This window comes from Tyto alba, unplaced genomic scaffold, assembly GCF_018691265.1.
Source record: "Tyto alba isolate M040663 unplaced genomic scaffold, T.alba_DEE_v4.0 Super-Scaffold_7, whole genome shotgun sequence".
Lineage (NCBI taxonomy): Eukaryota > Metazoa > Chordata > Aves > Strigiformes > Tytonidae > Tyto > Tyto alba.
The window spans coordinates 276,451-301,194 of record NW_024881328.1 but is presented as its reverse complement, the minus strand read 5'-3'; the positions used below and the strand labels follow the sequence as shown (position 1 = coordinate 301,194).

The following is a 24,744-nucleotide window of genomic DNA, read 5'->3' as shown; positions in this document are numbered from 1 at the left end:
ATATTAAAAAATTGTATTATTTAGAAAAAAGATAATAAAATACTCTTCAAGAAACACACTCAGTAAAAAAATTATTATTAAGTTATATGAAAAGAGCAAATTTCACTTCGAGTAGTTCTTCTGTTGGTAACAATACAGTCATAAAAGTTGAAGGAATAGTGGGTTCAATTAAAATAAATTTCATATTTTATTTTGGTTCACTGACTTCAGCAAATCTGCTGGATGGTTATGCTAATTTAGTGTCCATTGTTCCAAAAGCAATAATCTAGACCCAATAAGAGTACCAAGAAAAGCAGCCCAACTTTAATGACCCAGTGGGATACTCCCATAAAAATGTGACTAAACTGATAGCTTAAAAATATTTTAGTCATGTTTCAAAGTACTGAAGTTTATAAAGGAAATACAACATGGTAAGTGCCAAGAGGAGGTATTAAAGGTAAAAGAAACGCAGAATCCTGATGCTAATTCTGGAATCCAGGTAAGTAAAAGCCCCCAGCACAAGATCTTGGAGTGGATTCCTATCTCACCAGCTTCCCATAATGGTAGGGGACTTTCTCTAAACCAAATGAGACTCAACTTCACTAGTTATGCCTTCTTTCCCTGGAGACTGCTGTTTTACGAGTGTAAAAATCCTGCTGGCCTTCCTCATCCTAGAAATTCACTAATCCAACCAATAGAGGGGCAGTGAGCTTTACATTTCTTCTGTGAGGCTGAAGCAGCACGTTCAGAGAAATGAACGATTACAAAGTGTTTCTGCTTATTCAGTTCCACCTTGGCCACAAACCAGGCCGGCTTAAAGGAAGACAATTAAAGCATACTAAAGTTATCAACACAGCGACCAACACTGCAAAGTAAAAAGGTAACACGGTTACCAAATTTCTTTACATAAGTAAGTAAGTCATGGACAGTATGTAAGAACATCAGAATGACATCTACCTTCACTATAACATTGTTATGTTCAACAGACATCATAACATGACACGCCACAAATACACAAAGATGAGTGAGGGCGTGGCACAATTTTAAACTCATGTTTCAGACAAGATTCCTGCTTATCACTGTCTGATACGTACAGCCCTCTGAATGATCAAATATACACCCTATACAAAAGAAACTGGATGAAAACTTCCAATAAGTACAACTTTGAAGATCAGATTCTTCTATCAACTCAGAAGTTGTCTTTACGCACACAACAGGCAAAGAAAATTATATAAAACAAGTTACTATCAGACGGTACTTTAGGATTCCCTAAGGTGGTAGGACAACAGAACTAGAATTCGACCAAGAAGAAAACATTGCACAAAAAGTAACTCTAGATTTTCACCAACTGTAAAAACAGCTTGGTATCAGCTTTGCCTTTTCTTTTAAAAACAAAACAAAAAAATTTCCTTTTTAATTTAAATACCAACCTCAAAAAAAAACTAAAGAAAGAAACATTTAGAAAAGTTTAACTAGAATGTTTTCAAGTAAACTGTGCTCTTTAGAAAAAGAGGTAATTGCTGTTACACTTTGAAATTTGAAAACATAATATCACTTGTACAAAGCTAAGCACAAAGTGCTCCATCTGCTTACTACCCCCTGCTTATTCCTCTTCCTTCAGTTCCAGGCATGGCTTCATTATAACACGCTGAAATAAAAAATACTGATTTTTTTCTTTTTTAAATACATCAAATCTCTCGATCTTCTCCTGATGTTGGATTTCCCATTTAAAGTATTTTGTGTTTTAATTGGAAAGCTTATTCAAATCACTATATTGTCAATTGCCTCAAAAAGTTTCAGAGAAAAATTAGTTAATAATAGGAATTATAGGAACAGCTAGAATGTCAGCATATCTAATAAGAGTAGGAACAATAAACTCCACTTCAGTATTAAAAAAAATACTACAAAAACTAAGGAAGTGAAATGGTTCACAATCTGAAATTTATTGGAATTAGACAATTTAAACGTTAAATTTCTTTAGTTTTGTATCTTAAAGGAGGTACACTAATTGATTGAGTACATCGTTTTACGACAACCCAGTATTTAGCAAACTGAAACTGGAGTTTGAAATCTCACATCAAAAGAAAAAAACATCAAAAGAAAATGTTATCAAGGATACAGAACTACAGAACTTAAAGACAAATGGTAATACAAAGGAGAAAATAATGCTGACAAACATCCTGACTGAAATTAAAAAAAAAAAAAAAAAAAGAGGCAAGAGGTAAAATTACTCATATTAACGAGTAACTAGCTTAACCATCTCAGTTTTCTGAATAAGGCAAGAGCCAAAAAGTGAACAGAAAACAGTCTGTTCATTTACTTGTGGGAAGGTATTTGGAGATATTAAAAGATAGTAATTTATTTGGTATTCTGCATAACTGAAGTAATAGAAATATAGGAACATTATCTAGAAAAATCTTTACTTCTGCACCATAGAAACAAAGGCAACATTTTGCACATAGATATCCAGGATAAAAGCAGAATTTTAGAAAGGAAAGAGCCGTTTCTAGTATTTAAGCCTGAAAAGTCTAAAACTTCCCAAATACCTTTAACTACCATAATACCTTCAAAAGTTGTCAATTGTTGAACACATGAAGAATGTTTTGAGGGAAAATGTTCTTTAATATGTTAATAATTTCTCTATCGTAATATATTAAACACTGTATTACTACACAGATATAATCAACCAGTTTAGTGCTAACTACTATTTTTACGCAGATACTTGCGATTACCAACTGTCATTGAAAACGCCAACCCCTTACATAAGAACACTCAGATTTGGGAGCTGAATGTAATGCAATAACAGAAAGAAAGAAAGCATCAGTCCCAATTCACACAGAATAAAAATATAAATAAGTATCAAGAAGTAGAAATATTTTAGTCTAGATGGCTGCCAGTAGGGAATAACTCCCTTAGCATCTATTCTAACACTAATCATTTCCCCAGTATTCCATTTCCTACATTTTGACTAAGTACTTTTGATTTCAAGACTAGCCAAGTTCTCCAGGAGTGCTTGAGTCAGTATATGAGGAGTTTTACTAACTCACTGAGACTACTCCTGTCTTTCATATTAGATGGCTATCTAAGTTTTTTGATGAATCACAGTCATTAATAATACGTCTTTCTTCTGATAAATAGGAAATTATTTCCAGAAAATGATTTTTCTTTGAATGTCTAAAAATTTCATTTTGTTTCTGAATTTTTTTCTATTTTAAGTTACATGAAAAAACATACAAATTTATAGTAGGTTACAATTTATAATACAAATATTTATACTGTAATACTCAGTGGCTTGCTGACTCCCCCCTAGTGGGATGAGGGAGAGAATCAGAAGGGTAAAAGTGAGAAAACTCATAGATTGAGATAAAGGCAGCTTAATAGGTAGAGCAAAATCTGCATGCACAAGCAAAGCAAAGCAAGGAATTCATTCATCACGTCTCTTAGCAGGCAGGAGTTCAGCTAATGGTAGCTTTTGGTTCATAAACATGCCAAAACCCAAAGAAATTTTAAAAAAATCAACACAAAACCCACAAAAAATAAAACAACATACCAATACAAAAAAACTCCCACAGAGACAAGGGTACAGATCTTGCTCTAATAAATAGTAAGAAGAAATACCTCAAAACATTTTGTACTGGGAAAAAACACTTAAAAATGCTGCTATGTGCACGATTAGAACACTTATCATGACAATTTTTTGTCTGAATCTTAAGGGGTTTTTCTGTATATTTACCTTATCTTTGATTTTGTCAGCTCTGGTGTCCAAAAGCTGAACTTTGTTTTGCTCCTGGTTGTACTTGCGGCCTCCTGCTCCTGAGGTTATAGCTTTCACTTGTCCTGCAGATGTTGCAATGCTAGTGGATAGTACAGATGTGCTGATACCAGATACTGCAGTTGTACTGTTCCCATTCACTGATCCATTTATACCTTAAAATAACAGATTTACAAAGCAATACTTAAAAAAAAAAAATCTGAAGTAGCAGATACTTTCTTTGAGATGTCCTGGTCACACTAACCTAGCTTCCATTAACATGTAACAAGATACTATACAACTCACTGCTTACTCCCAACATACACTAAAAATTTGTCATCCAAGAGTCACATTGAATTACTCATGGAGTTATTTAAACTAAAACAGGCAGAGCGCCCATAGCTTAAAGGACAAAACACATTTAACGCTGTAAGGAGAAAAAAGAAAAAAAATTAAAATCTAAAATTGTCCATTTTTAAGCCCAAACTATCCTTGAGTTTAGTCAGGGGAAGATAAAAAAGATTTTTTAGAAAGAAGACAAAAAAAAAATATACATTCCAGTAAATCTCTCCCACAATACTTTCTTTACAATTTTTAAGTATCAATCAGCTCCAAAGAAAGCCACGTGAAGCCCAAGATATTTTATTAATTTTGCAGTATGTAAAATGAGGTGGAGGGGAAGTTGTGGGAATGCCATTTCAAATAACACCCACATTCAAGCTTGCCTACTTATCTGTCAAGATAACTATCCTTTTTTTAAGAAAATACCCCTAACTATACAAACTTGCTACTCTGCAATCCCAGGACTATTATTAGATTGATTCTGTAACACACATCAGGTCCTAAAACCTACCAAAACTACAAAAAAAAAAAAAAAAGCTTTGTTTGTAAAAATCACAGAAACACAGAGGAAAATATCCTGAGTTTGGAGGGATCCAAAAGGATCATTAATTAAGTCCAACTCCTGACTCCACACAGGGCAAGTTCAAAGTTAAAACTCAGATCTAAGAGCACTGTCCAAATCCTTCTTGAACAGAGACAGGCTTGGGGCCATGACCACTTCCCTGGCAAGCTTGCTCACCCTTTCAGTAAACAACATTTTCTTAACATCCAGTATGAAATTCCCCTGATGCAGCTCTAAGCCATCCCCTCGCATCCCGTCACCGGGCACCCCAGGGAAGAGAGCAGCAACTCCCTCTCTGCTCCTCGTCATGAGGAAGCCATAGACAGCAGTGAGATCACTCCTCATCCTCCACTCCTCTAAGGTGAACAAAACTAGTACTAAACAAATGTATGTTACATCTTCAAAATCCATACAATACCTCTAAATAAAATACTGGTTCGAAATGCAAGTAAATGTTCTAATGTCATTGGGCTATTTTCATTCCAATCCCCTCCCCCCCCACCAACAAACAACTACCTGATCACTGCTTCTTATATGTAGAGGAACAGTATACACTGTAGAAGTACAAGGCCTCCTAAATCACACCATAAACTGTAAAAGAAACTTTTCCCTGCTACTCAGTCCAAGACAAACTATCTAAGGAAAAAGAGGAGGGAAAAATACCAGTAGAAAGAGTATTTCGTTATTGAAAGCCAATACTTGTATGTCTAATGCTTAGCTAACAGAATCAATTTATATAGAACTGTCTAGGAATGGGAAGAACAATGAGAAGTTGAAATTCAACATCTTTATGCATGGTTCAGAAATTGAATGCAATTATTCCCTCTACAACTTTAGCCCTTACCTTTTTCTGTACTGCTCCGACTATTTTTTCCTGTAGCTCTTGAGTGGAACGAAGCAGGATCATGATTCTGTGCAGGAGGTGCAAATAGCGGGGGAATTCCCAAGAGAGGTGGGAAAAAAGCTGCCCCAGGACGAGAGTGCGTGTCCGCTGTTCGCCACCATTCTGCACCACAAAGGAAATAAAACCAAACTTCAGTTGTTCTAATAATATACTTACATATTTCTGTAAGCATGTTGCTGTGCGTAATCTAAAGCAGAGCTACTAAATCTGGGAGTAAGAAGAAAATACAACACTTGGGAACTGACTTGAATTTCCTGTGGCAATTCTGGGTTTAAGTCACTGAAGCCATTCTGGTAAAGATTTCAATGCAGTTTTCTTTAAACACATTCTGAAAATAAATACTTAATAGAAAGCGATGTGACAGTGATCACCCCCAAAATGAAAGTGCTGGTCGTATAAACAGGATCAATATTCACAGGTCACTCTTGAACATTACCACTTCAGTAGTCTTCCTACATCAGAACTATGAAAAAAGCACAACAGCTTTAAGTCACCTCTGCAATCTAAATCTTGCAATGCTCCAAGGTCACCACCACAAAAACCTATCTGAAGCAGTTCCCCATGAAATGACCCATTTAATCCCGAGCTACTCTATAGTAACTGTATACCCACTCTAGGAGGTTTCTACCCTGGAGTTTGACACTGGATCGGAAAAATGCCGTCTCCTTTTAAAACGATTATTTAACAACCAGAAACAGGGCTACTCTGCGCTGATTGTTACATAAATTCAAGTGGTTGAACAAGGAATAAAGATTTCTTATTTTAAAAACAACCAAATATTCTCTTTGGTTCTGTTGCTGTTTTAAAGCTAAGATTAAATGGGGTTTGAGTTTTGTTTCCCATGAAAGTGAACTTCAGAGAAGTTGATATGGTCCCTACAACTTTCATTTTTTAAAGTTCTTTACTACAGCAGCAACTATTTATGCAACCCTTATCTAATCTTTTCTACAGATTCTTAAAGCTCTACAAGACCAAACTGACTACATTTTTTTTTAAAAAAGGCACTGCTGAGACTAAACAGCCACGTAAGAGTGCACTGCTCTTCTCGTAGAAACAGTGTGCAGCTTTGCATTAAGAAATTCCTTAAAATGTCAGGGTCTTCTCTTATAATAGTTGTTGCAGTAGCTATGAGAACATTTTTTAACACATTTACTTTGTCAACAACTGTAAAAAACACAAAATGTAATTAAAGAATATTTCAAATCCGTCTGAGGAGAAAAAAACTTGAAAGAAGATTCTATGTTAAAAATTATATATGAGGAAAAAAAGTGTGTTCGCGAAAAAATACAGTAATATTTTGTCAGAAAAGAAAAATCTCTTCCAAACTTCTCTTAAAACTAACTCTCCCCATCCACCACCAATCAAAACAGAAATGATACGACATTACAAGAAGCAGAAGAATCAGAAACATAACACATAAATGCCATTGTGACAAGGGCTAGAAACATAGGTGTAATCTACTTTAAATCTAACAAGCAAGTGCACATAAAATAATTAAAGTAGTGGAAGAGATGGTTATCTCTTAGCCAGGTCCTATATTGGCCATCTGACTCTGTGAAGGTGTTTAAAGCATAGCAATGGTAAGCATTTTGATACAGTTGACTCTTACAAAAAAAGTTGTTAAAACACAGTGCTTTTTTTCCCTTTTTTATGTAAAGTATCAGATTTGTAAGTATGCTATCCAGTCTTGCAGTGAAAACATTATGTAACACTAAACTCTAGAAATACACTGGAAGGCACAATCTACACAAGCAACAGGATGGACTAGACAGTAAGCAAGTTTTTTCTGTCTTCTGTGATTGACTGCTCTTCCTCTCCTCAAAAATTATTTCTTTAGGGCATAAGTGCAATTATGATTTTATTTTTTTTAATCTGATACATAGATTACGTTATGGCATACATTCAGGACAGAAACGGTTTTGTACAATATCCTGATTAACAGCTGAGAAAGAGCAAAATCTGTGGAAGCACTAGTATGTTTTATTTCTTAAAATAAAAATATCAATTTTTGTGTATTACAAGGACAAAAACTGTGCCGTAAGTATAGAAATTCTGCTATTTAAAACACATACATTAACACTGTGGTTAAAAGAATTAAACCATATAGTTGAGCAGGATTTAGTCTAATGCATTTTAGGACAGTTATTTCATATTGCTATAGAACACATTCAGAAAGTAAGGTAAGTAAGAAATAGCTAAGTATAAGGATATTACATACAGTAATTAAGACTCTTCATGAATATGTAAATGAAGTTTGAACAATGTTAATAAACCAATTTTAACCTGCCAGTGTCAACAGACACTGAAATTGTAAGAACACACATCGCAGTGATTTAAAAATGTTATAAATGAAAGATTCTAACTCCTAAAAACACATAAAATATGGCTAGAACACCAGTGATGAAAACACAAGACTGAATACTCTCAAACAAAAATTTCATCATGGTATGATAAGCAGGCTGTAATTGATCTGCAAAAACTTCAAATTATTCTAAATTTGGAATTTGAGCATAGGGATAGATAGTAGCTTTGTGGTCCCACGAAGTTACAGAATCATTGCCTTGATATGTAGTAATCAAGAAATGAGAAAACAATGGTGAGTAGACTATATATATATATATATATAAAAATATATAAAATAGTACACATGCAGACAAATTGCTATCAAATTAAGGACAAAGGTGCTGTTCAAAGGCTTAAGCATGATTATATCAACTACATACAGCTAGACTGTGTAAGAAAAAATGAATAGCTCAGAAGTTATCAAGATCTATGGAAAATGCTGCCCTTCAATGAGACAGCAAAACCAAAATTTTAAGACTATTAATTTTTTCCTCTACACTTATTTACCCAGATACATGATTATAAAACCCCCATCTTTACATACAGTATGTGTCTCAATGTTTAGTTGAAACTTTTAAGAATATCACAGAAGGTCAGAAAGTTGTCTAAGATCAGATGCAGGTTTTTTTCATTCCTCCAGCAAACAAATTTTCTCAGTGAAAAAAGTTTCTTTTGCAAAATGGAACAAAGTCAATGGAAGCTAAGAACAACTACCATCACATACAGCAATGCTAACACACGTTAGATGGCTGTTACAAATGAATGAATCTTACCAAATAATGAAAAGAATTCACTGAATCAGAACATCACAAATGAATTGGTATTCATTGCTTTTTCAGGTATTTTACCCCTCCTTGCTTCAACTCTACATGCATTTCTTTCAGAAGCTTTTGCTTTGTGTAGATATGCATGTAGTATCTCATTATCCTCCAAGTAACAAAAGTGCTGCTTTATTCCTCTGGCATTATTAACTAAAACAAACTTCTGTCATTTATATTAAACAAAATTTTTAAAATACTAGAAGAACTCTTTGCAATATTTGCTCTAGGTTTTTAAAGGTAGCTAATCTTACACTCTTAAAACTACTGGTGATGTGTACAACACCAGGGGTGAACACACCGGGCCTGGCCAGCCGAGAAGAGGAGAGGTCACTTGAACATACACACTTCCTGGCCAGAGCACCTTTTCTTTGAACTACAGAAAAAGTGAATTAAGAAGCATCTTGATTTACTGTGTACTTTGGAGAATGCATTACAGTATTTAAGTCTCTTTAGAAAGCTTTGTTCTCAGATGCAAGATTTACAGAGTATGCAAGACTGGAAAACACTAACTGAATAACTGACGTCTTGTGGTAGAAGACAGATGCATCATTTTGTATTTGTCTCTCCTGTGCAGTATGTAGATATTTTAAAGAATGGGAGACTACTGACTTCACAAGATGCTACTAAAAAACCCTTTACTATGAATAAAATCAAGAAATAGGATCATGCTGGCCAATCCCATTACAGACAAATTGCATGTCTATAATACTACCAGGCGTCTGAATTCTTCTGGTTTTCTACAATTGAGTATTTGTTTTCTGAGAGAAACAAAAGAAACCTACCCGAGGGGTATTTTGCAATACAGCACTGTCCCCTGAGCTACAGCATCCCAAGAGCAGAACACTCAGATTGAGGCAGAACTGCATTCAAACGAAGACGACATGTCTTTTATTAGAAGCAGTTCAGATACAGTTCCACACTGATGCTTATGGGGTTAAGCCATCTCACTTTCCAAAGTTAAACTTATTTACCTGTCATAGCACAGTACAGATATAAACTGGGAGAAAAATGAGAACGGAAAAAAATAAATCACTGAGCTCACAAAAAGAAGTCAAATGACATTTCCTTTTCCAAGTTTGGATAGAACCTTCACTATTAAATCTAACAGACAAAAAGCACATTTATAAAGGAAAACAAGTCCATCTTATTACTGGCTGAGTATTTTTAAGAACTTTAGCTATGCAATCAACAGACCCATGTAATGAATAAAGATGTTGCCTTGTGGTGGAAAGAATGAAAAAGATCAAGCACTACTTTGTTTCTTAGAAGACTACTGTGAAAACACTGTTCCTGAGAAACTCAGCAAATATATTTCTCCCTTATCAAAATCATCCTGGACTTAAACCAAACCTACAGTCTGAAGTCTGCTACAAAGTCTGCCTAGTGGGTGGGAACAGTTAAACCTCTTTAGTTTAATATTCCTTGCAACAATATTTACCTGGAAAAGGTAAACAAAAACAGACAAAAAAGGCAGGGAATGTGCTGCTAAAACTGTGGGTTTACCAAGTGTTCCCAAGCCACCGAAGTCTGAATACCCTGAGCTGGCTGCACGTGGAACAAAGACTGGGTGGCTGACCACTGGGAAGGCACTTGACACGGTGGACAGGTTACACGGCTGACCCCCAGCTGTTCTGAACATATGTCCTGAGGGTAAAAATAACACTTGAAATTACACTACTGAAACAGATGCTGTGAAGTTCAACCTCAAGCTTAAAAAATTTTATTTAAATGTTTTTATATTTTAAAAGATATTATTAAGGTTTACATGTAGTATGTTCTTCTAGTATTGGCACTGCATTTCTACAACACAGAAAATAACTTAAAAAATGAGCAACTCTAACAAAGTTTGTAAGTAAAAATGGAGAGAGGTATTTTAACACACTTTTTTTTTTTAAATATTTGTTACTATTGACAGATATAAGCACAAACACCATTTTCAGCTTCTTTTTTGTAATTTGTTAGTGTCCAGAAGAACATTCTGACCTGACTTTTGACCCTAATATAGCTATACCACAATGATGCATTTCCCATTATGACTGCATATTGTGGACATAACACAAACTCTCATAACTGGCATGTACCTAACAGTCACCATTTCTCGACAAATAAGGCCATTACTGTAATTCGACTCAAGGACAGAACCAGCCAGTGCAAGGACAAGGTCACACTCTATCATCTGTGAAAGGTCATGCAGATTAGGGGAGGTCTCCAACAACTGGAAAAAGGCCAATGTTGGACCCATCTTCAAAAAACAGCAAGAGGACAATCAAAGGAACTACAAAACTGTCAGACTTATGCTAGTCACCTAGAAAATAATGCAGTGAGCCCTCTGTATGAACCATGCAGGAACAATTTCCTGGACACATGCAGAACGCCTTCTATGGTAAAATTACTGTGTTTATGAACAAGAGAACAGTTCATGTTATTAACCTCTAAATAAGCATGGCTTTCGATACTGTCTCTTATGGTCTGGATGGGGTGACAACTAGATGAGTAAGAAAACAGTGGGATGCTCAGAAGAAAATGGTTAAAGAGCCCTACTCTACCTGGATGCCTGTGACAAGTGTAGTACTGCAGGGTTTTATCCTGGAATCTGTCCTGTTTAACACCTTTATCAATAACCTGGAGTAGGAAATGCAAGTGCTTTCTCATAAAGTTTGTGGAAGACATCAAACCGGAGAAACAAGTCAATACACTTGAAGAAACAGCTAGTATCCCAGGGGACCTAGACACGCTGGAGAAATGGATTGGCAGGTATCTTATGAAACTCAACAAGAACAAAAACAAAGTTCTACACAAGGGAAGGAACAACCCCTTGGAACAATACAGGCTGGAGACTGACTGGAGAAGAGCTATGCAGGAGAGACTCTCAGAGTTTCAGCAAATGCCAAGCCATACATGAGCCAAATGTGTGCCCTGGCAGCAATGGTCAGTAGCACACTGGGCTACACGAGCAGGAGCACAGCCAGTAGAGCAGGGGAAGTAACTATTCCTCTTACTTCAGTATTCTTCAGATTGCATTAAGAATACTGCATACTGTTTTGGGTCCCAAAACCAAGGACCCTGACTTCAAAACTGACCTTTCTCTGATTATGGGGCTGGATTAGATGACCTCCTGAAGTCCTTTCCAAGGTTAATTTTTCAATGATCTACACCTACAGATATACAGACACCTAAGGTAGTTCTGAGCAAACAAGTAGCAACTTCCAGAAGCACTCTAGCTGTGGAGTTTGAAGCTCCAGAAGGCCAAGTTACTGTACTTCTCAGCAGGATTAACCAACCTATGAGAGCACCAGCACAGTGATATCACTTGTTACAGCCTAACAGGCTTGACCTTCTCTTTGATGTGTTTTACTGAACTACAAAGACTCACCCTGCACACATCAGAGGTAATCTCATTCACATGTGTAAAAAGTCTTTCACTGCAAGGAGTGTCCCACCTGAACAATTTGCCCCTTTGCCCTAGCACAGAAATAGCACCCTTTGAGACTTTAGTAAACACGTTACTTGAAGAGGTGCAGACAGTAATCCCTCTCTTCTCTCTATGCACCATTTGTTAAGGGTGGGCAGTGGAGAGCATTATCCTGCTGCTAGATGACAAATGACAGTAAATGTGGATTACAGTATGTTCCAGGATTTGTCTTCTATGCAGTGGATACAACATGTTTGTTGAAGAGATCATTTCAGTAAATTTCACACTATTCTTCAAACCTCCTGTCAGGAGCATAGAAATTTTAACATGCAGCAATGAAAATGCCAACAGGTCCAATCACGGTGCTTGTTTAAAACTTTCCAGGTACTGATCCAATCCAATAGCCTCTAGTAACTATTCTTTATTGCATGTTCCCATGAATTAACAAATACGTTACAGAAAACCTGTTCCACCTTCAAGCATTGTCTTCAGTCATGCCACTGTGGTAACACTTATGCATTTCACAATGTAAGAAAATCAGACTGTGGTGACTAGGAGTTAAGTTTTTTCTTACTAGAAAGCCATTATCCCATTATCCATCATGGCGTCATCCCTCTGCAAAAATGGAATTAATGAACTAACAGAAGATGCAAGATCTTCTTCGCCTCTCCAAGAAAATCATCAGAACAAGCAACACACATTGAGCAATTCTATCTGTAGAAATGAACTGAACAAAATGTGATCCAAATCAGCAAAAAACCCGCTAGAAATCCTAGAGGAAAGCCTCATCTAGCAACAGTTAAGCTCTATCACGCCACCTTCCTATTTCTTGTTGGAAGAATGTCTGTTTTTAAAAATAATAATAAAAAATCACTAGGGAATTAGCTGCACAAAACTGCAAGGTGATTGCAAGCCTTCACTTTATAAATGTACTGTTAGCATTTTTTTTTTTTCATTTGTTTAATTTTATGTACACTGCAGTATCATTCCAATTTCCTTAGTTTGGGTCCAGGATTTGAGTGAGTGGTGGGGGATTTTTGATGGCAGGGGAGGGGGCTATAGGGGCGGTCCCCTGTGAGAAAAAAATTGTTTCTGCTTCTTACATCCACAAGAACTCAGTCAAATTAACAATAACTACATCAGGCAATTAACTGCTAAGGAGTGCCAGTAGGGTATTTTTCTTTTAAAGCCCTTCAAACAATTTAGAACTTCCAGCTGTAGAGTGGCCAGTGAGCTGCACCATTTGTCTACAATCCATTGCATTGTTTCTGTCTGTATTCTAATTTTCAAGACATACAGTGTGCTTTACTTGTCTAAATAACAGGTACAACTGTCCCAGTTTCAACTGGTGCCCCTGCTTTTAACTTCAGTAATGTGCAAGACTGGGAGGTTGGCTGGCAATATGGAGATAAGACATGATGGATTGGAGTGTCCTGAGGGAACTGGCGGATGAAGTGGCTAAGGCATTAACCATCCTTTCTGAGGTCATGGCAGTCTGGCAAAGCTCCTGCTGACTGGAAAAGGGGAAACATAACCCCCAGGACCCAGGACAGTCAGTCTCACCTCCGTGTCCGGCAAGATCTTGGAGTGGATCCTCCTGGAAACAATGTTAAGGCACATGGAAAATAAGGAGCTAGCTGGTGACAACCAACATGGCTTCACTAAGGGCAAATCGTGACTGACAGATTTGGTGGCCTTCTATGATGGGGTTACAGCATTGGTGGATAAGAAAAGAGCAACTGATGTCGTCTACCGGGACTTGTGCAAAGCATTTGACACAGACCCGCATGACATCCTTGTCTCTAAATTGGAAAGACACGGATTTGACAAGTGGACCGCTCAAGGAATAAGGAATTGCCTGGATGGCGACACTCAAAGTGTTGCAGTCAATGGCTCGATGTCTAAGTGGAGAGCGGTGAAAGGTGGCGTTCCTCAGGGGTCGGTATTGGGACCAGCACTGTTAAACAGCTTTGTTGACAACATAGACAGTGGGATTAGAGCGTGCTCTCAGAAAGGTCACTGATGACACTCAGTCAACACGCTGGAAGGAAGGGATGTCATCCAGAGGGCCCTGGACAGGCTGGAGAGGTGGGCCTGTGCAAACCTCATGAAGTTCAACATGGCCAAGTGGATGGAAAACTGCCTGCAAGACAGCACCGTGTGCTGGCAGCCCAGAACCCACCCGTGCCCTCGGTTGCAGCCAGAGCAGGGGGGGCAGCAGGGCCAGGGAGGGGATTGTCCCCCTCTGCTCCTCTCTGGGGAGACCCCCCTGCAGTGCTGGGGCCAGCTCGGGGGCCCCCAACAGCAGAAGGACCCGGAGCTGCTCGAGCGGGGCCAGAGGAGGCCACAGAGATGCTGGGGGGGCTGGAGCAGCTCCCCTGGGAGGCCGGGCTGAGAGAGTTGGGGGGGTTCAGCCTGGAGAAGAGAAGGCTCCGGGGAGCCCTTCGAGCGGCCTCCCAGGGCTTAAAGGGGGGGCAGGAGAGGTGGGGGGGGACTCTGGGTCAGGGGGTGGGGATGGGACGAGGGGGGACGGTTTTGCACCGAAAAAGGGCAGATTTAGGTGAGCTCTGAGGCAGAAATCCTTCCCTGTGCGGGGGGGGAGGCGCTGGCCCAGGGTGCCCAGAGCAGCTGTGGGTGCCCCCTCCCTGGAAGGGTTCAAGGCCAGGTTGGACGGGGCTGGGAGCCCCCTGGGCTGGGGGAAGGGGGCCCTGCCCGGGGCAGGGGAGTTGGAATTAGATGGGTCTTCAAGGTCCCTTCCAACCCAAACTGCTCTGTGATTCCATGAAAAAAAAAACCAAAAGGGCTAGATCAACTGGATTGTAAAAATTGCAGGTAAAATGTAAGCATCAGTGGAGTTATACATACCTTAAACAATAAGGAGAATAAATCTCAAGCAGAAAGGAAAATAAGTGAAAAGGAAAATTAACAGGGAAAGTGACTAGAAAGAAGTAAAAGGAGTTTGAGCTGCTACATACCTGGAAGGGTGGGGAATGGCAGCACAGCAGAGAGCAGACATAGTACAGTAAGTTAGCATGTATTTATATGCTAGGACAAGACAAGAATTTATAACATCACAGATGAGCCAAAAAACAAACGGATGACCAGAAATTTTGTAATGTTGGTAAATAAAACTTCATAGTAGTTTCAGAGCTAAATTTCCAATTTTTGAGATAGCCAGATCATGAGGATGCAAGAAAAACTGGGGAACTCCAAGACTGTAAAGTCATGCATAACCAGAACAGAATAGTTGTTAATGGAGAGAAAAAGCAGAAGACCAATATCAAAGAACAGAAAGTTCATTCGTGCCATGTTTTAATAGAAAGGGTAGTGCATAAAAAAAAAAAAAAAATACAGCATCAGGAAAACCAAGCATTCCCTGTTTTCCAAAAAACTTACTTTACCACCAAAGGCCTCTGCAAACTGACTACACTTCTGGGAGACTCTATACACAGAAAGCATTACTTGACCCTGTCTGTTAATTCTACTTCTCCTGTATTTTTTTAGTTGCTATTATTGTGTTGGTGTATATAATGGATAATTTTGGAATGATCTCCTGACTACAGTGTCTCATCATGTTAGGTGTTATGAACAGAGGGCATTCATCAGGATTTTTCATTTATTAACAACGACAAGGCAACATAAGGCAGTATTATACAGTATAGGAAAATTTCTCTTACTAATTCCAAGTTTCTGGTTCAAGCCTTTTTTCCCTTTCTCCTCCAAAACAAGAATGGATTTGCACTTAATTTCACTGACACTAACTATTGCAGGTGATACGTATAGTAAGTATTTCTTTACACTTTCAGCTGAGTTTAAAAAGTGTATTTCAGATCTATGTTTGCCAAACTTAGTACAAATCTCTTTAGTTAATTATCACATTTAAAAAAAAAAAAAAAAAAAAAAAAAACAAACACAAAAAACAACCCACACCTCATTTATGTATCTTCTTCCATAACTGACGTCCATACTCTAGTAATACTAGATGTTAGTTACCACCTGCTACGCAGCTCAGTTAGGAAACATCACAATACTCTTTTTGCATTTTTTCCTTATTAACAACATTAAAAAAAATTACAACACTCGCACGTCTCTCAGACCACCGCGGTGATTCTTAATGATGCCGATGAGCAGCAATGCATTGCAGTGTTTCATAACACTTTGAAAATAGGTCAAGTTGAAACATCATTTGAGCTTGGTAAGTTTATCAACTGTATTCATCACACACACAAAAAAAAAAAAAAAAGAAAGAAAAAAAAAGAAAAAAGGAGCGAGTGACATTGCAGTATATTACACTTGTGGACTTTTAAAAAAAATACACTTTATGCTACCCTAAGCCGTTATCTAATGTGTCCAGGAAAAAGAAACCCTCAATTTTGAAATATGCATTTAGAAACATGGAAAAAATAAAACAAAGGAATGTAAGCAAAGTCTTATAACAATAAATTGATCTGTAATGACATTCTTCCTCTTTCTTATTTGATGAAAACATTAACAATCTGTCTAACAATTTTACTACTAAATTTTCTTATTTTAGTGTTTACTCTTCAAGTTACTAACTTACTGTAGACATGCTCTGCATAGCAAAATTTCATATTAAACTGCACTCCCTAACAGTCTTGATTTACCTCTAATAGGTTAAAAATTTTTGAGCACAGCTTTTGAATTCTACTAATCACTACACAGATAAATGATTGAAAGCATTACTCCAAAGGGCAACATACATTTCAACAGTGCTGGTCTCCTAGTAACAAGGAATGACAAATGTGAATGCCTTTGTTAATATTATTGAACTTCACAGTGCAATGTAAGGTTTTCAAAAGAGCTAAAAATGAATAAATATATAAATAAGTCTTTAAAATACAAAGCATCAATGCACCAAACAGCACAAATACAAAAATAATGTGGTATTTTTAAAAACACTAAGGGCATTCCAACTTCCGCAGCAAACCTAGAGAGCTGCTTGCAGTGACAGAAATTACTGTGCATTTTCCTCCTTTCTGTGTTTTTCTTTATTCATTACAGTGCTAGCAAAGTTTGCCTCCTACATGTGTCCCAAACACCAGTAAGCCTTCCAAACTCCTTGTATGCATTATTCTAAACTACTTCTATGCATGATTCCATAGTAGTGGGTGAATGTGCCTCAGTATAAAAAGCTTGAAAGCATGGAAAAGGCTGGAAATGGTTTATACATACAAAAATAACAATCATACACTCTTATCATCAGTTTAAAACATAAAAACCCTCATCTGAAGATAAACATCATAAGTATCTCTAAATTTAAATGAAAAGCAAAGCACTATCTCATTAAAGCACTTCAAAAAAATACCCCAAAAATAGCATTTTAATAAACTCTGAATATGCTCTCACAGAAGCAAGTACACAGGTAACAAACATGAATGCAATCATAAGAACATCATCTTTAACTTTCCTTCATAAATTATAGCTTAAAAGAAGCTAGTCTTGGACTAATTTTCTAAAAAAAGGAAATTTTCAAAAGGCATTGACAAAACCGCACTCTGCTGAGAAAACTGATACATAATTTAGGCACAAACACTGCAGATTATTAACTTTGAGGAGGTAAGAATACAAGGAACATACACAAAGCACTGATGTACTTAGCCATATTTTAAAAAGTATCACTTAGATGGCAACTCTCAATGAGGCTTGCTTTACTATAAGAACTATTAAGTCCTTGATGTGGTTTTAAATGAAATGATTTAGGTGATTGAATACAATGGATTCCTTCAATCTCTAACATCGAAAAAGCAAAGCACTGACATTGGGTTTTTTTCAATGTTGTTTCTACTAAGTCTGTTCCTTACAAATAAAAGTAAAACTCCATGTCCAAACAGTACTCAAAATTGTTCATTCATCTGTGTAGTCCTTATAACAAGTATTAGATGAGACGGAATTTTAAAACGTGGAAGTACTTGAGTGGTACCTATTAAACTACTTTCTCTCCACCCCTTCTTTTTCCGTATTTTTGCTTTTATGTCCTTCAATAACCTTGAAAATACATTTCTTATTTTTTTATATTACATTTGACATACTATTCTCATAGTCCTGTCCCTAAGAAAAAGAGTTTAGCCAGTACCTGGACCACACTGCACTGTGCAGTCCAAACAACCGAGAACAAAATCAGCTCCTCGCCTATAAAGATAATAATATGAAGCAGGAAATCTAAACAAGGCTGGTATCATGTGAAATTAGAGACTGCTTCTTAACGATACGTACGTCAGACACTAAAATTAAGATGTACTGATCATCTTAACACTAATTTCCAAAAATTAAGAACTTGTGATGTAGTCTGTATGGGTACTCTGTCATTATCAGAAATGTCAATTGTATTCTACTGCTGTTCACGTCCTTGTACTTAATCTAAGCATCTGCATCGCTTCAACTATTAGCATCACATTCTCCCTCAACATTTGAAATTGTTGTACATTCCATAAACTGTAAATCACCACTTTGTTTTTACATATCCATTTCAATTTTGTCCTTGTCACTTAGCATTCAGAATCCTTAAAATCTCCACAATTCAATAAATATTTACAAGCCTCAGATTAAAATTTTGACAAAACTAAAGACTACAAAAAACACTTTGCCCAAGAGAAATTTGTTTATGCAGTTTTAGGCACTAAATCCGATCTTTCTCAGCATTTATTTCTGGAGTCACAATGTCATTTTTATATGAAGACTGGGACGACAAAACAGTTGTTTAAAAAAAAAAAATCTTTGTTACTTTAAATCAGAAAAATCAAGCAGAAAATTACAGATTTTTCCAATTAAAACAATACTGTGCCTTCATGCATTTATGTCCATCATTTTAAAATTCTTCTGGCCCTTATTTAAGGAGAAATAATGGACTCTAAAAAGATTGAAGATTTTTACTTCAATAGAAGCAGTTTCTGGTTTGGAAAAAATAATTTTTTTTATTATTTTCATTTTATAAAAAGTCAATGAACTTCCCTTTTTTTTAAAATTAAAACTAAAGAACCCTTCAGGTCTGATAATATCAAAACAATAAGACTCAACTGTTCAGCTTTGAACAGCTTCATACACTGGTATCATTGCCCCTCAAAACCAAAACACTGAATTATCATATCCTTTACTGATGTGAGAAAAGGTTTTTGATTTATATTCCTCCAAAGTTGGTAACATTCTCATGAGAATTAATTTAAACCTCTTTCCAGCGTCAATTTTCTCTTCCAATGAGCCTTCTTATTTTCAGCAATGGGTGAGTAAGAAAAAAGCAAGTATCTGTTTACTTGACTGAAATGCTTCAATTATTCAGGAACTAGTGCTGTATTAACCAATTAAACTAATAGTATGTGCTATATTCCATAACGGTTTCACACAGGTGCTTTGTCTGTTTAACCTGGTAATATGCCAAAATAATTTCTTTGTAGTATAATCTCCCTGGCAAAGCATAAAGACTCCCAGTCCTAACTCACCATGCATCATGGGGACCTGACGGGATGCAATCAAGTTTATTGTGGAGACTACTTAACAGACTATTGATTGCTGCAAAGAAAATAGATGAATTGGAATAGAAAGAACCTCTCTAATCTAATGCACAGATTAAGATGTCTTTGAATAATTCTTCATTTGTTCTTCAAAGCATTTTATCAGATGCTAGAAAAATGCATTTTTAAATATGAAGATAATTTAATATCAGATTGAGATTGATAGGCATTGTAAATATACTTTTTTTTTTAAAAAAAGTATCACAATAATGCGTAACAATTCAGCTTAGATCAGTCTAGGATACTAGTCTGTCTACTATTACAGAGTATCTTGTAAATTCAAGAATGGTTTGACTCAATGAAACTGCCTTTACAGCCATAGGTTATTCATGAGAAAACAGTCTTTCGCTGGTTGACAGCATAAACGCTTCTGTGAAGTTTCTCTTCACAGTGCATACCTTTTCAGAGTAGATGAAACAGCATCCATAGTGCACTGTGCCAAGCAGAGAAATGGATACGCTCATAAATAAAACTAGTGGGGTAGTACCAGTACTAAAGCACATTCCAGCTTGTTTTTAGGAATACAAAGCGTCCTTGAGTAAATATATATGTTCTTAAAAGATCAGATAAAGTCAGGCAAAGGATCTGACCATTAAAGGAAACAATCCACAAATACTGGGAATTACTATCCGTCTTTATAACTACTAGCTATCAGATATAAATGAAACTTTTTTTTTAAATGAAATTTGATAACAAAATTTTAAAAACTACTTAAGAAAAGAACTACCCAGATTTTCTAATGAAGAAAGAAACTGACAGTTTAGTATCTTTATTACATTAGTCATCTGCATTAGTATTACTGTATTTTGACAGACCAACTATATATCCTACATACACACACAATGTTACAGGAGATACAGACTTACAAGCTATAATATCTACAAAGCAAAGGCAGCAAGGAGAGGTAAATGACTCACACAAACTCTCAGTTTGGGACTCTGTAGCTATATGTAAATGAACTACATTCTGGGAATCACCACAGAGAATCATTTCAAATGACTTGGGCTAATGAACATTGACACAAAAGTCTCCTGGAATTGAATTTGTAATGGGGTACTGAAAAATAAAACACGTTGTTATTTGTTCTGGATCAGTTTTAGATAAGAATTTTTCTGGCTGATTTTAGAGTAATTGAATAGTTGAGACATAATTCTGGGTATGCAGACATTCTGGTTTCTATTTTTCTTTGCAAGGAAGCTACAAATGAACAAATACAGGCTGTAGTAGTCACTCAGAATCTACTGGTCCTATAGTATCAGGACATAAGAGTTTTTCAATTTGGAGAATACAGGCTTGCTCTCTCTATTGCAAGAACCCAGCCTGTTCTGAAGGTAGTGGATTACCATGAATTTAAGCTGAAAAACTTATTTACTGTGTATCTTATGAAAGTCAGCAGTCCTCAGGCTAACCAAAAAAAATATATGATCTGTTCTTTAAAGTGAAGAAAGAAACAGCCAAGAAGAGTTATTTAACATTTCTTGTTCTGTTGATGACAAATGCATCAGTTGAAATATGAGTTTCGTTCACAAAAACAGGATTCTTGCATGGAGAAATCTTCCATGTAAGTTTCTTTATTCAAGCCAAGATGTTTCACTCTAGTCAAAACTATCTAAGACTTTGACATTTTGAATTTCACCTTGTCGATGTCAAGTCCCATTAGAATAAACTATTCCTCCAGATATAAAAATACCATAGAGCCTGGTCTTGAATGCTGAGAACATGATGGATATTCAAGAAGTTGATTATTAGATCTTAATCTGAAAGTCGCACAGAGTTTGCTAGATCAATTCTTAATTTGATACTCACTTCCAAGGCAGCTTTACAAACTGAAAATTTCTTTCATGTTTCAAACAGGCAATTTTAAATTAATTTCATTCCTTCAATAAAAAAGTACTATGTAAATTGTATTCACACATTAATGTTGCTTAGCAAAAAAACCTCAAACATTTTTCTTCAATCCATCTGCACAACCGTACTAAATTTGACTTGTAATAATAATTACAAGTGTTGACAAACATTAAAATCACATCGCTATATATAATTGAGTCATTTTTACCGCATGTGTTAATTGTGGAACTCAGTGACGCAGCTCCAGTAGAAAGGCCACCTTTCGATACTGCTGAAGCTACAGACAGGGTAGAAGATGATGGAGTAGAAGCAGCTGCAGTAGAGGAGACCGACGCCGATGTTAACCGCTCTCCAGACTCCATATCTATAAAAGAGAAGATAAACATCTGTCTTCTATGGCAGGAAATGAAATTACAAGGGGACTACAGGAGCGTCCATGCTGACCACATCTCAGGATCTGCACTTGATTCTTGAGTAGTTCCTATGAGATCTCTCACCTATGAGATGAGGGGTACATCACATGATCAGCACTCTGTCAATTGGGGCAATCCAGCTCAACTGCAGTAGTAAGGGAATCAGGTAGTGCTGTTGTGAGCTATGTCACATTTTAACTTGAACGCCAACAGCTTCACCTGGGACCACCACCCACATCCTCTGCTCAAGAGTTCCACTTCAGCTCAGGCTAGTACCTTCAGCTGTTGCCTGACTCGGGTCCTAGCTCTGTAGCCTGGCCTGTGTCCATGCCTCCGGGCTAGATCCCATGTCTCATTTTATAGCTTTGCTCCAGGCCTGCATCAGCTCCTACCTTCCCCTACTCCTCCTCAGACAACCGGAGGGACCCTGGGCCTGACAGGTGCCTTAATTTTTCTGGACCCTGTGACCAGCACAGTGTTGGGATCCTGCGGGACTGTGTCAGGAGTTGTGAAAAGCACTGCCTACATCATCCTTGACTGTCAGCTTGTCCCTCCCTGCAGACCAGCCCTGCTCTTGCTGCTCCTTGATGGATCCCAGCTTTAAACAACCTGTAATGCATGTCAAAAAGTCCCCATCTAGTCTCTTAATTTAGGAAAGGACCCGGCAATTATGGTGAGATAGTAGAAATATAAGAACTCCCGTAAGTTGCTAGCTACCTTTTTTACCTGGTAAGCTTTTCATACAAATTAAGGCTTTTTTATTTGTGCCATGAATTGCCTAAATCAAAAGTTAACACACTTACTTCACTGAACAAGAATTTTTATTTTAAGAAAAACAAACAATAAAATTATTATTAAAAATACAACTGGTTGATAAGTAGTTTCTCAAATACTTAAAAATTCCAACCAAGAAAATTATGTCTAAGCATAATGGTAGTGGAGTCAAAATACTATCTGACTCAATCTGCCAGAACTGCAGTTGACAGCAAGTAAGGATTAGTGTATAAGGTGGGGAAAACAATGTTTTCAGAGTCCCTTTATTATTACAAAAGCAACAAGACTAAGTACAGTTAACTCCTAACAGGGAAACTCCTGAGAAACCAGTTCCTGTCCTGGAGTCTCCTCCAGCTAGAGGCAACATCCCTCCTCAGACCTATCACTGGAAATGTGAGGAGGCCAAGTACTAAATGTAGAGTCAAACAGTTGCTATGAAATGTCACTCTCAGTCTTTGTAAAAAGGAATGCCAAGTTCGCAAGAGAGATACACTTTTCCAAATTCTGTTTTAATCTATTTAGAAACCTGATGTGTTAAACAGCACTTCTGATCCAAAGTTATGTTAAACAACCTCCCAAATATTAATTTGGAAAGCCAGTATTAAAACTTTTATCCACTTCTCCAGAAAGATGCAGTATCCTTGGTTCCTCTCAGTCAGTAAAAATGAATCTTAAAAAGCCAAAGGGAAATACAAAAGCAAAAGTCATGAAGGAACACACAAAGTATCTGGAAGATATATTGTGCCCATTGTAATCAAATCATGAATTCCTTATCACTAATCATTTTCATATGTGGCAATTTCTATGTACTGGATAAAGTCTCTCATCTCTGCTAGATAGCAGAACAAGAGATACTACTTTCCTGTAGTGAAAACTCTGCTAACAAGGGAGCTACAGTATATTATATAAAATTGCCTACCCTTTACACAAACTACAAACAACCACTCTGCAGAAAACATCACCAAAACACTTCATTGGTTTTATTCTTTACAGCCAAATTTATCACACATGATTTTCGTGCATGCAGAAGAAAATTATTTGTTTTCGGTAAACACAGAAAAATCAACTACTTACACTGATATGGTACAAAAAAAGTATCTACTACACTGAGTATGAGAGCTATGAACTTTTCCTTCAGAACAATAGAAATCACAAAAACTATTTCCTTCAGAGAATTTAACAGGGCAAAATATTATTAAATATTTTAAATGTTTGATTCAGCACTCCTAAATACATATTTTTCTCCAATTAAACATTTTCTATCCACAGTTAAAGAATACCTGATTGAATTGTAGTAATCTCTGAATATAATTCAGCTAAAGTCCTACTCAGTGGAAGCAGACCACTGAAAAATACTATACATACTGTAGACTTTAAATGTTATATTATGCCTATTAAACTTTATAATTATTTGTTAGGATAGTAATTAATAGAAATCCTTTCTATAACACATTATGATTTAAATCTGTATCTCCAGATTTAAGTCTGTAGCATTTGCAAACATATGATTTCACACTACAAAAAATTTACTATCTTTACTACATATAGAGAGATCAAGATACATAAATTTATATAATATCTTTTTTAGACATTAATGAATGATTGAACTTAGGTGAGGCCAACAGGCAGTCCTTGTAAAAAAACTTATGTTTTTGTTGTATTTTCGTATTCGTGTTGTACGTATGGCCACAATAAATTTGCTGTACATATGGGTGGCATAAGAGAAATTAGAAACACATCATGGTGGTATTATTACAGCAATAACTTGTAAAAGGAGAGTTATTTCTAATGCTTCTTAATTCACTGCATTCAAAACTCACGATTGAAACTTGGTATTTTACTTATGTTTCCTGACGAAAACATTAAGAATTCTCCAATTCCTAAAAAAAACCTGCTGTCATATTGTATGTAATAATACAGCATTAAAAGAAGTCTTTACCAACTAGTATATTTTGTAAATAAGCACAGTTTAGAACCACTTATAAGCATTCTACATTTGTGTCATAAATGGGAAAATATCCTTCATAAATCAGTATTTTTTTTTAATACAGTGTCGTGGTTTGAGCCAG

At 36.6% G+C, this 24,744-nt stretch overlaps 1 protein-coding gene across 15 annotated transcripts in view; it reads right to left on the bottom strand.

Moving 5' to 3' along the window:
* The window catches only part of BAZ2B (bromodomain adjacent to zinc finger domain 2B), a 163,601-nt gene that overhangs the window by 64,179 nt on the left and 74,678 nt on the right, over positions 1–24,744 (bottom strand). For all 15 annotated transcript variants that reach the window (XM_042783818.1, XM_042783805.1, XM_042783813.1 and 12 more), the window contains 3 exons: positions 21,697–21,852; positions 5,479–5,640; positions 3,713–3,906 (listed from right to left, as the gene is read on the bottom strand). In XM_042783818.1, the coding sequence (XP_042639752.1) occupies positions 3,713–3,906; positions 5,479–5,640; positions 21,697–21,850 (510 nt within the window). In that variant the 5' untranslated portion in view covers positions 21,851–21,852. The remainder of the gene's footprint in view (positions 1–3,712; positions 3,907–5,478; positions 5,641–21,696; positions 21,853–24,744) is intronic.